The sequence below is a fragment of the Carassius auratus genome, chromosome 15 (assembly GCF_003368295.1).
Source record: "Carassius auratus strain Wakin chromosome 15, ASM336829v1, whole genome shotgun sequence".
In the NCBI taxonomy this organism is placed as follows: domain Eukaryota; kingdom Metazoa; phylum Chordata; class Actinopteri; order Cypriniformes; family Cyprinidae; genus Carassius; species Carassius auratus.
This window is the reverse complement of record NC_039257.1, coordinates 24,370,483-24,384,851: the sequence shown is the minus strand read 5'-3', so window position 1 is coordinate 24,384,851 and position 14,369 is coordinate 24,370,483. Positions and strand designations below refer to the sequence as shown.

Genomic DNA, 14,369 nt, shown 5'->3' with positions numbered 1-14,369 from the left:
ATTGTAATTATTCTATGAAAAGTATTATTATTTTTATTAAGCTATTTATATAAAAAAAATTCTTTATACTACATTAGTGATAATTAAAGGAATAGTATAGTTAATTGATTGGCTTTTTCTAAGGAATAGTTCACACAAACATTAAAATTTGCACAAAAATGTGTGTGTGTGTGTGTGTGTGTGTGTGTGTGTGTGTGTGTGTGTGTGTGTGTGTGTGTGATCAGGTGCAGTATAAAGCTGCCTGGAATGAGATTATGGGTTGCCACTGTGCTGCATTTTGTGCAAAGTGAGTGTTTTGGCCCTGTGTGAGATTCCTCAGTGACATCTGATCTGGTTTTGAACCGCTGTGTGTTCACATGAGTTGTGTTTCATGCGTGTGGTTCCTGGTTCACACACACTTTCTTCCTCTTTCTTCCCACAGATACCCAGACCACCTGCACTGTTTCCAGGAGGATGGAGATGTGTGGAAGAAGAGGCTTCTGTCCACTAGAGAGAGCTGTTCACATCAGTCACATCTAGCTTGTGTTTACTGGGACCAGGTCAGTTCTAGGTTAGCTATTAAACTGACTGGAGCTTTAAAGGTTTGATGCTGGTAATTCACATGATGAGATGTTCTGCAAGCCATGTGTTGATCCTTTCCTCTCTATTACCATCGGAATCAGTAATCTGTAACACCGGCCCAGGGGTGATCTGTCTCACTTCAAGTTCAAGTTCAAGTCTGTTTTATTGTCAATTCTTCCACATGTTCAGTACATACATACAGAGAATTGAAACTGCGTTACTCTCAGACCCCCGGTGCACACAGATAACACTAACATTAACATTAATGCATACATGCATATAATCTTGCATACATGATTATAATGATCAAATCAGTGGGAATGGTTTATTTATCTATGTGCTAGATACTTGGACACAAAGCATCTGACACTATATTTATATCCTTTCATTTTGTACATTCAGCTGTTGGGACAATAGATATAGTCTATTGTAATTAAATGCAAGCTTTTAGGCAATGTGTTTTTTCTTTATTGTGAGATTAATCTATTAAAACAATTAATAAAATCTAGTTAATAACACGTCGGGGTGGTCAGTACGATTTTTCATGTTTCCATCATGCTGGATTTCTTTTGATCAAAAATGCTGATATATTGTGAAATATTATTCTAATGTAAAATATCTGTTTTCTGTGTGAGTCTGTGTTAAAGTGTAATGTATTTCTGTATTTCCAGCATCATTCCTCCAGTCTTCAGTGTCACATGATCTTCAGAAATCATGAAGATATGATGCTTTACTGCTCAAGAAACATTTCTGATTATTATCAGTGTTGAACACAGTCGTGCTGCTCAACATTTATTAGTGGAAACCGTGATACATTTAATTTTTCAGGATTCACAGGTAAATAGAACGTAAAAAAACAAAAACAAAAAAAAGCATTTATTTAAAAAAATAAATCTACTGTAAAATTGTGAATATCTTTACTGACACTTTTGATTTATTTAATGCGTCCTTAATGAATAAAAGTATCGTTTTCTTTCCAACAAAGACAAAAACAAACATCCTGACTCTACACCTTTGTGCATGAACCAGTGATTGGAGATATTTCTTTACTGACTCCGAGGAACATCGTGGCTTTAAATGTGTGAAATGTGTGAAATGGCATGGACTCGTGTAGACTGAACGCAGCATGCGCTGGGCCTAATTATGAATAAATGAAGGGCTTCAGCTGAGTCGTTTCTGGACTCACACTGATGATGCTCGAGTGGGCTTCTGCTCATGAGTTCATCATCCAGCGGGTGTTGTGTGCTTGAATAATTCATCTAATTGCTCTTAATGAGTCCAGACCCTCAGCGGTTCATTCTGCTGTTTAACACACACACACACACACACACACACACACACACACACACAGCCTGGGTTACTTGTCACATGCTTTAGATTTATTGTGCTATCTGAACCTTTGGAGCGTGTCCTTTGAGGCTCAATAACAATATAAGTTAGTATGTCTAATCGGTTTGGACAGAAGCCTGCATGATATTTAGAATGTTTTGTTGTTGTTGTTGTTTTTCACATCTATAGTTCATTTGAGCAATCCAAGCAGAAAAATAAATAAACCCCATCTGAACACGGACAAACGTAAAAAGACCTATGAACCGTACTCAGTTTGTTTTGACTGAGTTCCCTTTTAAGTGCACTTAGTTACATTGTACTGAGTACTGAGGTCACTTGCAGCTGGATCCCTTTTAAGGGAAGTTCATCTGAACTGAGTTTGGTTCAGTTCAAGTGTACTATATGTGAAAACAAGCTTACAGCATTTATTTTGTAAATATAAACAAATTTTGATTTTGACGACTGCAACACATTCCAGAAAAGTTTGGACAGAGGCAAAATAAAAGACTGTATCTCATCATTTGAATTAAGATTGCAATCATTTAGTTTTAAAGCACAGCCACCACAAAAACTGACTAAATACAGATTTAGAATCAGAACCAGATCGTTTAATAGCTATTATGCTGTTTTTGAAAACAAGTTGTTTCATAGCTTAAGGAAACACTCGTATCTAACAATGCTTTTTTTAAAAACTTACTCCTTATAAAGCATATAACCCAAATGGTGTCTTATATGTCAGAGCAGCAGTCACTGCAATTTATGAAAGAAGTCAATCAATTATGTGGTTTCTGTGTGAAAAAAAAAAAACAGATGCAACCTCCACTATACAGTATGTAGTATGCACTACACAGTAAGCACGAGCTAGTATTCCCTGAAGCTGCAGCAGCAGTGTGTGTATGTGCACTCATGTGATCAGATGCTGATGGAGGAGGAGGATGCTCTGAATCACCTTCACTCAGTGCTGACCGATGACTTCATGACGTGGCCCAGTTAAGGACCAATCAGAAATCGCGCCGCGTTCCCTTTAAGAGCAGCTGCACTGCCTGGAGAATAGATGCGCGCGCGTCCTGTATCCGTCTCTATCCTGCTCTCTTATGGATCATACAGCGATGCGATGTGCTGGAGTCCTCTACAAACCTCCGTCGATGGATCTGGAGTAACAGAACAGGCATCAGATGCAGTGACGCATTTATCTGAGGTGAGAACGAATGCGTCTGTCCAGGAATCGCGTCCAGAAGCGCGCGTCGGAACGCGTCCTGCTCCTGAATGAACGTCCCCTCGCTCTCATTCATTATGCGTCGCTTTACCCTAGGATACGCGTTCGCGTGCGTTAACTCGTTTAAATGCACGCACACATGCGGTGATGGGTGATTAACGGGTAACACGGGTCACAGTCGCTGGTTCTGGAGATGCTGCTTCAGTGCTGGTCATGTGCATGTGTTTTGTTTCGATGCAGACGAGTGTGTGTGTGTGTGTGTGTGTGTGTGTGTTATTGATTCAGGCCTTCATTCACAGGGATTCACAGCATCATGTATCATCCACCCAATAACTGAGAACCTGAAATTATCAAATGATACACTCATGTGTGCACAGATGTATAAACACACACACACACAGATTCTGGGGGTCCGAGGGGCCCTAGATGAGGGCATGAGAATGGACCCTACCAGTGTAACATTTAGGTTAAATATCTTTTTAGTTTTTGCAGTTCACGTAAAAAAATTTTTTACAAAATAAATAATTAATGTCATAGTCTCTCAAATACTATGAGAACATAGAAACCACATTTGTAATAATGATACAACGGGGTGAATAGAGGTGAATAGAGCTGGCATTTATGTAAAGTTCCCAATAAATGTGTGTAAATGTTTATTTCGAGCGACAGAATCAGTGCAAACTAATCGGGGCAGAACTACAGTATGTGTAAATTATAACATCACAGAATGTAATATAACATTAGTTTGGTTAATTGCTCATATTTTCACTCTCTTGTATTTGTGTGTGTTTTCCGCAGCTCTGACGCCCGTCCTCATGTTACTCTTAAAATGCTTTGTAAGTTAAACAGTAAACACCTAAATATCCATAAAGTCAGCGTTATCACTCTTAATTTCTGGCCTGTTTGTGATATTTATATAAGTGTGTATATACATTATCTGTAACTCAGCTAATATCTGGACCCTTGGTAAATAGTTGCAAATGGACTCAGAATTTGTTATTTTTTTTAATCTATAAAATATGTGTGACATGTGGAACCCCTACAAATTGTAATGAGAACAATCAAACTCAAATAAACCCCTTATATGAGGTATGGTTTAAGGTCACGTTGTTGATTAGGACAGTGACGGGCGAGTCCCTGCTGTCCTCTTCAGTGTGAGGAAGACCTGACAACACAGAACCATCAGGAAATATCTGCTACGGTTCAGATGCTCACTTCTGTTCGGTGAGGACCTTTAAATCTAGTGGAGATGGAAGAAGAGAAGACGTGTGTCTCACAGTGAGGAGGACGCTTTGAGAGGCCACACAGACTTTAAAGTTCACAATTTGGAGAAGTGCAGATGCTGGTGGTGTCCAAGAACCAGAAAGTCTTTAAAACAACGATCAAACACGGATTGTTTGGGAAAGTTGCCATAAAATGCCTTTGATGTCCTCAAACAACAAACCTATCTCAGGAAGCTTGAGCTGGGCTGTGGCCGGATCTTCCAGAAACAATCACAAGCACACCTAACTATCTACAGAACCGTTCACTGAGTACAGAAGGTTTAGCTCCGTAGAGACCCTGTGGGATGAGCTGAAGAAGTCCTCAAACGGATCTGAACCATCTGGAGAGATTCTGTCTGAAGGAACGCTCTCGGATCCCTCGCCGTTCGTTTATCATCCTCTTTACACTTTATAGAAGAAGACTCGGAGCATGATATCTTGGCAAATATTATTTTGTGAATATACAAATTATTATGTGAATATAATGATGCAAATGCACATATCTGATTCATATTCAAATATGGAAATATATGAAAGATTTCTGAGAATATTGTAATCCACGCTTTTTTCTTTTCTGCTTCCATGTTTGTGTGTCATATCAGATCAGTGCCACACTGGAGTAAGAAGTAGGTCTCTGAATCATGTAATGTAAATGTGGCATTTTGCTTCACACTTTGTGATTTGCATACTGACCTCTCTCTCTCTCTCTCTCTCTCTCTCTCTCTCTCTCTCTCTCTCTGTGTCAGTGGTTTGCCAGGGCATTGGCATGGGCTTGTAATGAATGGCGACGGGGCTCCCAGCAGCCCGGAGCACTCCTGCTGCACACTTCCCGACTGGAAGGAGTTCTGTGAGCTTCACGCTCGAGCTTCCGCCGCTGATTTTGTCGACAAGTTCAGGCGATTCCTCAGTGAGAACCCATGCTACGACGCACCCGGTGCTGACACCAGCTTCTCACAACACTTCGCTCAACACTTCCTGACCTGCTTTTCTGCCGCACTCGACCAGGGCTCTCCGAGAGACTCCTCCGCTCCGAAGTACAGCATCGTGCCCTTTGTGGGCATACAGAGCTGCACGCTGCCCCTCAGCCACGACCTCTACCATCGGAGGAAAGACGTGGGGGCCTCGAGCGAATCACTGGATAGCATGGACAGTGGAGGGGGCGGAGCCAGCGGACAGGAACAGCAGACCCCCACCCATAAGATGCCAACCCTGAGCCAATCCAGGAGTTCGGAGGATGTGTCCATGGGGCGACGCAAGACTCGCTTCAAGAAGGGCTTTTCGCTCCGAAACATGAGTCTGAGCGTGGTGGACGGGGTGAAGGAGATCTGGCACCGCAGGGCCTCTCCAGAACCAGACCCCTTGGGGAGCTCCAGGAGGACCAATGGACCCGAGGCCATGGGGTCCGAACACTGGAGCCAGAAGCTGCGGCTCCCGCGGGGCTCTCAGGGCCATAAAGCAGAGCTGTTGGAGATCCAGAGGGAGGGTGCGCTCAGATACATGGTGGCTGATGATAATAACTGTGTGGGGGCGGCGCAGTGGCAGAAGTGCAGGCTGCTGTTGAGGAAGACCGCCGCACAAGTGGACGCAGGAGAGACGTTCCAGCTGGAGTTCTACGTTCCACCAAAGGTAGAACCGCACTCGGATAAAACATCAGCGCACATACACCATAGTTTGGTCAATTACCCCAATCCACGCCCACATTATTGGAGATATTCGGATGTAAACAAGTTTATTTGTATAGCGATTTTTACGATACGAATCATTGCAAAGCAACTTTACAGAAAATTACGTTTCTATAATATTTAGTAGTAGCTTGTAAGTGGTGACTGTCAGTTTATGTGCATCATATCAATGAAAAATCAATTAAATACTGTTCCAACAAAGTAAAATTTAAATTGTTTAACCCAAGCTAAAGAACAATAATGCACATTTGATCAGATGCAACTACACTCACAATTTAAGAGATGCATTATTCAAATGTTTGGCGAAAGAGATGCGTTTTTAATCTAGATTTAAACAGAGAGAGTGTGTCTGAACCCTGAACATTATCAGGAAGGCCATTCCAGAGTTTGGGAGCCAAATGTGAGAAAGCTCTACCTCCTTTAGTGGACTTTGCTATCCTAGGAATTATCAGTATTCTTATTGGCCAAACACATGCGCCTCTTAGATTTTTTTTTTTTGTCAAATAATGTTTATTTAGGATTTGGTGTCTGCTTTTCTATACCTGGAGTCTAGGGGTGTGCGATATTTGCCGTCTGTGATAATATCGTAATTGTTGTTTTAATGATGTGTAAGCTGACATTATTGCTTATGCATCCAATAGCATTCAGTGCGTGATTAAGCTTAATTAGAATGCAGGTAAAATGACAATATAATTCAAGTTATATTAGCAAAATAGCTTTTCGTTTCATTCAGTTTAATTATAGTAGTAATATATGATATAGTTTAGTAATATCATGCAAGCAAGAGTGCTGTTTTCCTGAATATTGCAAATGTGATATTGACTTTATACAGTGTAACAGACACAAGTGTGTAGTTTTCCTAGCAAGACCTTGATGATCTTCTGGCTGTTATTAAGGCATGGAAATGAAAGCTGTTAGTCAGTCTGATTGTCTGACCGGATGCAGGTTGTGAGCAGGAATTAATGATGTAACTGTGTGTTTGGTGACCGCGCTGTAAGGCCAGGACTGTATTTCCCGTAATGAGCTCAGCTGTTCTCACCACTTCCTGAAGAGCTCTGCAGGACCATACAGCGATGTACCCGTGATGCCACACAAAACCAGTCTGAAGTCTCTGGGGTATATTTGTACCAATAGCCAAAAGTGCATTGTTTGGCTCAAAATTGTTGATTTTTCTTTTATGCTAAAAATCATTAGGATATTAAGTAAAGATAATGTTCATGAAGATATTTAGTAAATCTCCTACTGTAAATATATCAAAACTTAATTTTTGATTAGTAATATGCATTGCTAAGAACTTCATCTGAACAACTTTAAAGATGATTTTCTCAATATCTAGATTTTTTTGCTCCCTCAGATTCCAGATTTTCTAATAGTTGTATCTCAGACAAATATTGTCCTCCGAACAAACCACACATCAATGGAGAGATGATTTACTCCGCTTTAGACGATGCATAGACATCGATGTCACTAAATTGACCCTTATGACTGGTTTTGCGCTCCAGGGTCAGATATGAACTTGCAGGAACATGAATAAATGTCAACAGTTTTGTTCAATAACAATAAACGTATTTATTCACGTAGTTTTGGGATATTGTAAAAATCTTATCTGTATACTTGTGTGTCTCTATGCATATTTTTCAACTTTTTAGGAAGCGGCTCTCAGAGCAATTTTACCATCATTCAAAAAAAAATCACACACACACAAAAACCCCCACTTGGTTTAGGTTTAGGGTTTGGTTAAATTTTAAGCAACTCATGAAACTCATGAATCCTGACTAATGACTCAACAGCGAGGCTGAGAAGCGTCCACATTGCCAGAAAAGAGGTCATCTGACTGACCATCCACAAGGGTTTGGTGTCTGTTCTGACGTAGATTACCACTGTAATGGACTGGTATGAAAATTTTTTTTCAAAGATTTAATGAACCTCAAATCTAGTGAGCAGTTTTTCCCTAATAGCGCTGATGGACTGATAAACTGATGAACCCCCGGCTGTGTGCGCAGTAATGTTAGCAAAGGTGCTTTTACAGTATGCATGAGGTGGACAGTGAACAGGACTTCTCTGTCAGCTTTTAGTATCTGAAGTTAGTGTTTGACTCCACTTGACATGAGGATGTGGTTGACAAATAATTATTTGAGTTCATCTAATGTAGCTTCAAGAGTCAACAGATGAACCAGACATATGTTAGTAGTAATGTTTTCCTCATTAAAATCCTATTCCACATTTTGGTTTTGTTAGAAGGCTTTAGGGAGATTTCAGGAAGCAGATCTCAGAGCAATTTTAGTCCCTCGAGACAGTACTAATAACTTCCTTTTCCTGAACAAAGTAAAGACAGGGTAAAAATAGAGGGTGAGTGAATGCGTGTCCATGCTAACTTCAGCATAAACAGACATAACGTGTCTGTGTTTGAGCTGAGTCAAGCTCCTGTCTGTCTGCATGTGTCCTCAGAAGCTAATAAAGTCTGTTATCGGTGATCTCAGACAGATAATGCAGTCAAAAGCACATGAGAGAGAGAAGCTGAAGCAGAGTTTGGCGTCATGAATCAGATGATGTCTGTGTCTTCATTCAGCAATGCTTCAGTCATCAGTTTTACTGTGGTGTTTGCAGAACAACATCCTCTTTCCTATCAAATGAGACCATAATTGATAAAACCAGAAGTTAAGGAGATGGCAAGACCAGTTTTGGAAATGATGTATGTGAATGAAAGCACAAAACCAGTTGTAAGGGAATATTTTTTTAAATTATATAATTATGCATAATCTAAAAGCGGAGTAAATGATCTCTCCATTGATGTGTGGTTTGTTCGGAGGACAATATTTGGCTGAGATACAACTATTAGAAAATCTGGAATCTGAGGGAGCAAAAAAAATCTAAATATTGAGAAAATCGCTTTGAAGTTATCCAAATGAGTTCTTCTCCTGCTTATCCGGGGCTTGGTCGCGGGGGCAGCAGTCTAAGCAGAGACGCCCAGACTTCCCTCTCCTTACACACTTCCTCCAGCTCTTCGGGGGGAGACCGAGCGTTCCCAGTCCAGCCGAGAGACTGGTTGTGTGCTCCGGGGTCACATGTGGTGGTTGGTTGTAACAGGAAACACAGGGCTCAACAGTAGAAATGATCACATACATGTGTTTTTATGCAATAACTCCAATAAGTAAGATGCATGATGTAAATTGGGCTAATTTCAATATATCACTGTTTAACATTTTTAACAGGTTCATTGTGTGATACAATTGTTTCAGTTTAACACATTACAGATATTTAATGCAATTAATGCATCATCTATTTCTTTTCCTCGGGATCGTTTAGCTAGTGTTACAGTAGACTATATGAGCATCTTTCTAGATTTATTCTGTCTCAGTTGGTTCTGTTTCTTCATGATATGTCCTACTGACAGTGTTGGGGGTAACGAGTTACAATGTAACGGATTACAGTAACAATATTACTTTTTTGGGTTACAAAGTAAAGTAACGCATTACATTAATAATATTGGTAACTACACTACTTTTCTTGACTATATATACAGTAGAGAGCGCGAGAGAGACGTTATTTCCGGGTCTTAAACATACATAGCTGGTTTACATGCATTTACATGCAAGTCATTGATATATTTACAAGCATAAAAACATTTATTTTCTTAAAATAGCCTTATGAAACTGCACTGAGAGTCATGCTGCGTTCACTTCATGAACATTTGATCGTTTGATTTGAGTAAAACTAGCGTCACATCATAAACACGGAACTGTAAAGGTATTCACGTTAACACGTCAAAATAAAAGTCTGGTTTAATTTAAAGACAAGTATTTGATTAATACAATTAAATGTAACCGTTAAAAATGGAATCGAGAAAAATTAAAACAGAAAAACAGAATTTGGGAAAAAATAAAACTGATTTCATAGGGCCCTAAAAAAGGAAAGTAAAGTAATAAGTAGTGAAGTTACTTTTCAAATGCGGTAACTAGTAAAGTAATCTCATTACAGTTACAGAAGTAACTAGTAACTAGCAACTAATTACATTTTTTTGAGTAACTACCCCAACACTGCCTACTGACACGCTTCAACAATATTACAAACATATTACATGCTGTTCATGTGTGTGTGTCGTTGAGTGTTATTGATGTGTGTTTGTAGACATCTAAACCCAAAGTGAGCGTCCCTCTGTCTGCTATCGTGGAGGTGAGGACCACCATGCCTCTAGAGATGCCCGACAAAGACAACACATTCGTGCTCAAGGTACTCTAGATAGTCCTTCATCTCATGCTCACGTGCATGTTATGCATTTCACTTTCCTTTAAAAAAGCATGCTGCCTGGTGGATCATAGACCAATGCTGTGTTGTGGATCTCAGGTAGAAAATGGTGCTGAATATATTTTGGAGACCATCGATTCTTTGCAGAAGAACTCATGGGTCGCTGATATCCAGGACTGCATTGATCCAGGGTGAGACAAGAGTATTAGTGTCCACAAACACGTTCACTTAATATTACATCAAAATGCCCTTCATTGCATTTCCATTATCTCTCCATCTCCATTATCAAAAAGCCACATTATTAGTGTCTATACACTGGTGACAACTTTTCTGAGTTATCCCTTAGCTTACTGCTAGTTGGCCTTGTTGTCAAGTCAAATCAGATTAATTTACACATTGTTTCAAAGCAGCTTTACAGAAAGTCATACTCCTATGTCTATAAAAATGCAAAAATAAAATGATTTTCTTAGTATTTTTGACTTGTTTTCCATTACTTACATCTAAACATTCTTAAATCAAGATGCATTTGCTTGAAAAGCAACATAACAAGAAATAAAGTCTTGTTTTTAAAAAAAAAAATTTTTTTCTTAAAGCGAGACAAAAACATGCCAATGAGGCAAGAAAAATAATAATCCTGTTTTCCCACTAAATTAAGATTGTTTATTACCCCATTGACAGATATTTTTTGTGTGTGCGTTCAGTATAAAATTAACAAACTTTGGGTAATATTTTTAGAAAACAAGAACAATCTCAAGTGATTTCTTTTCCCCAAGTAAACGTATCTTGAAAACGAGAAAAAAAATGTTTTTAACAATGAATGCCTTAGCATTTAATTATCGAGTTTAAGTGCTGTTAGCGCCGATATGACACCGTAAAATGAAGTGCTGCTCCAGATTTAGTATTTATAGTGTTGTCTAACACATTAATGAGTGCAGCTGTGAACGTCTGAGCATTTTAAGACCGTTACTAGATTACGAGTTCAGTAGGTAGTGTTCAAAGTGAGAGCAAGTGATTCTCAACACGTAGGAATTAATATAAAGTTGGATGTTGCAGGTTAAAACTCAGAAACAACATACTAAAACTACCCAATTCTGTGATTAGTTTAATCGCAGCATATAATCACTGCAGTTAATCGTGTTCACCGTCTGTTTGATTACATCATTAACTGACTGCATGATTTTTACTGTACATTTCTGCCTTATGGACATAAACCTGTGAATGAAATATAACGTAGAAACTTACATTTTCTGTAAATCTGCTTGGCAACAATTTGTATCGTGAAAAGCGCTATACAAAAATAAACTTGAATTGACTTTCAAAGCTTGGGAAAACACCGGGAGAAAATTAGATTTAGACCAGGTATAGATGGAGAGTGAACCAGTGAAATAATATCAGTTTAAATCCTTTTGATCTAAACTGGAGTCTGATGTAAATACGGTAAAAAGCAACAATGGATTTTAAGCACTACGTCAATCAGAAACTCTGTATTCCAGGACATCAGATACATATTTAAAAGATTAAACACTTTATAGAAGATGGATTGTTTTTTCTTGATATATTTGCTAAAGCACGTCTCTGTGTCACAGGGACAGCGGCGATGACATCGAGCTGGCGTCATACGCTCACAGCCAACCGCACAAAGACTTCTCGCTGGTGTCCTCCTGCAGCTGTGAGCTGCTGTGTGACGGTACTTCATCCTCCTCAGACCAAACCTGTAAAAGAGCTCAGACGTTACCAGCCATCAGGCCTGCACAGCAAAATCCCCAGTGTTAATTTAACACTCTGAGTGTGGACTCATATAAACACTGAAGCAGTGTTAAAAGTAACACTGAAGCAGAGTTGAAGTTAATGAGATAATTAAGAAGTTAATTGAGTTATGATTAAGCATTATTGAAGACACCTGATGTTAACAAGCAGACTCACAAACGAGAAAAATCACAATTTGTGTATCACCATTATAGTGTTCAGTGTTTGCTTTAGCTGGGATCTTGGCTTGTAACTTTTTACTTTTAAAGTTTGTTTGTCAAACCAAGAGCAAAAATCATCGCGTGTTGATGATTATGTTTTAATGTAATCGTTGTTTGACATGAATCACTGAACTCATTTACAGTCTTTTCTCAAAGTAAAACTTCCATTATTGATTGTCACAGCTTTGATTCCACAATGAAAAAATCAGTATTTTCTATACATTTTGTAGGTATCTCTTGCAAGTGATTCTGATTTTTTTTTTTATTAAAGAATTCTAATTTTAGACACACACAGATAACAACAATCAACGTATGAATCTCAACAATGTTGACAAACAGCATATTCAGATAAACAGACCAACTCTGAACATCACAAAACTAGATACAAAAAAATGAACATAAAAAAAACAAAAATAAAATATAGTTAGAATAAAAAGTTAAAAAGACAGTTCAGCTCATAATTTATTCATGCCGCAATGCATGATGGGAGCCATGGATGAGTTTTTATTGGCTACAACATGCTTTTTTGATGATCGCGCTGATTCCTGATGTCTGTGTGTCTAAACAAAATATTTCTTTTTTTACGTAGAACTAACTATTAAAAACATGTCATACTATGTCAGAAATGCTGGGTTGCTTACTTTTCTTTTTTACTTAATTTATGTACGCAGTAAAGAAACTTAAACTCAGGCATTCAGGTCACTCTATAACAAATAGCTCAAATCACAATCAATGGCACACATGATTGCCTTTGCTGTGGTCCGTCTGTATGATATAATTCAGTCACCACAGCCACATCAAATCTAAAGATAATAACTGAAGGGTCAAGATCCCAGCTAAAGCAAACACTGAACACTATAATGGTGATACACAAATTGTGATTTTTCTCAGTTGGTGATTCTGCTTGTTAACATCAGGTGTCTTCTATAATGGTCAATCGTAACTCAATTAACTTCTTAATTATCTCATTAACTTCAACTCTGCTTCAGTGTTACTTTTAACACTGCTTCAGTGTTTATATGAGTCCACACTCAAGAGTGTTAAATTAACACTGGGGATTTTGCTGTGTGACAGAAGCTGCTCGGATGGATGCAGCGCTCGGAGGAATTCTGGCGAAATGGCTTTAAAACTACATTTGAATTTTGTACTTAAATGTTATCAGTATTCAAAGTCTATTCAAATTTAAAAGGCATAATTTCAGTCAGGAGGAAATAAAGCTTTTATCTCTCCTGAGGCCACAAGAGCTAAATATCGGTTTATCTTCAGGAAGAGTTTATGTTGTGTTTGTGTTGCTCAGGTTCACATCGAGGGTCCGAGCGGCTGTGCTCTGCAGCTGCTGATCAGTCGACTGCGACCCACTGTCAGGAGCCGCCCGTCACCCAGCACCCCTCACACGTCCCGCTGGAGCACTTCCTGCGGTCGCCAGAGCCCCCCAACACTAACACCCCGTCAGGTACACACACCTTTACCAACACAGCAACACTCGGGACAGTCAGGTCACTCTGCCTCAAAGGGTCATGACCTCTCTGAGGTTCACTCATGGTGTTATCAAGATTACAACATTGACTGACTTTAGTTATCTGATTAGTCTACACTTCTGAGAATTAACAGGGTTAGCTTTTGTAATCAAAAAAATATTGGGTCACCATTATGGGGATTAGTGTTCAACCGAAAGTGGTTGGTCACTGTTGAGTTGTTTTCCTCTACAGAACCTCAAATTAGTTTTCATAAACACTGTTATAAAGAGCACAAACTTTACATTAGAGCCAACACGCCAAACTACGTTAAACACTGATCCCCATAATGGTGACACATTTTTAATAAAACAACAGCTAAACCTGTTTTTTTCTCAGAACTGTAGACTAATGAGAGAAATAAGTTCAGTTTGGTTTGTAATAAGACAGATTTCAAGTCTTTTCAGTTGATTACATTCTCATCTGTTCAAGAATAAAGTGAAACAAACTTATACTATTTAAATACCAATGAAGTGGGGGTATATATGAAGAGTTAATTTTCAAAAACCGATAAAAGGCACTTTTAAAAAAAATAGCTGATTGCTGTATATTATTCTCCACATATTGAGCGATCTGAACCCTGAACACTTTTT

The 14,369-nt window shown here is 38.9% G+C and overlaps 2 protein-coding genes across 4 annotated transcripts in view; one reads left to right on the top strand and one right to left on the bottom strand.

Annotated features, from left to right (window-relative positions):
* The window catches only part of LOC113115415 (tyrosine-protein kinase receptor UFO-like), a 1,029,470-nt gene that overhangs the window by 258,421 nt on the left and 756,680 nt on the right, over positions 1-14,369 (bottom strand). The gene's annotated exons all lie outside the window — the stretch shown is intronic.
* The window catches only part of LOC113115419 (SH2B adapter protein 2), a 15,366-nt gene continuing 3,928 nt past the window's right edge, over positions 2,932-14,369 (top strand). For both annotated transcript variants that reach the window (XM_026282982.1, XM_026282981.1), the window contains exons 1-6: positions 2,932-3,088; positions 5,115-5,994; positions 10,179-10,280; positions 10,395-10,486; positions 11,882-11,982; positions 13,560-13,715. In XM_026282982.1, coding sequence (XP_026138767.1) covers positions 5,146-5,994; positions 10,179-10,280; positions 10,395-10,486; positions 11,882-11,982; positions 13,560-13,715 — 1,300 coding nt within the window. In that variant the 5' untranslated portion in view covers positions 2,932-3,088; positions 5,115-5,145. The remainder of the gene's footprint in view (positions 3,089-5,114; positions 5,995-10,178; positions 10,281-10,394; positions 10,487-11,881; positions 11,983-13,559; positions 13,716-14,369) is intronic.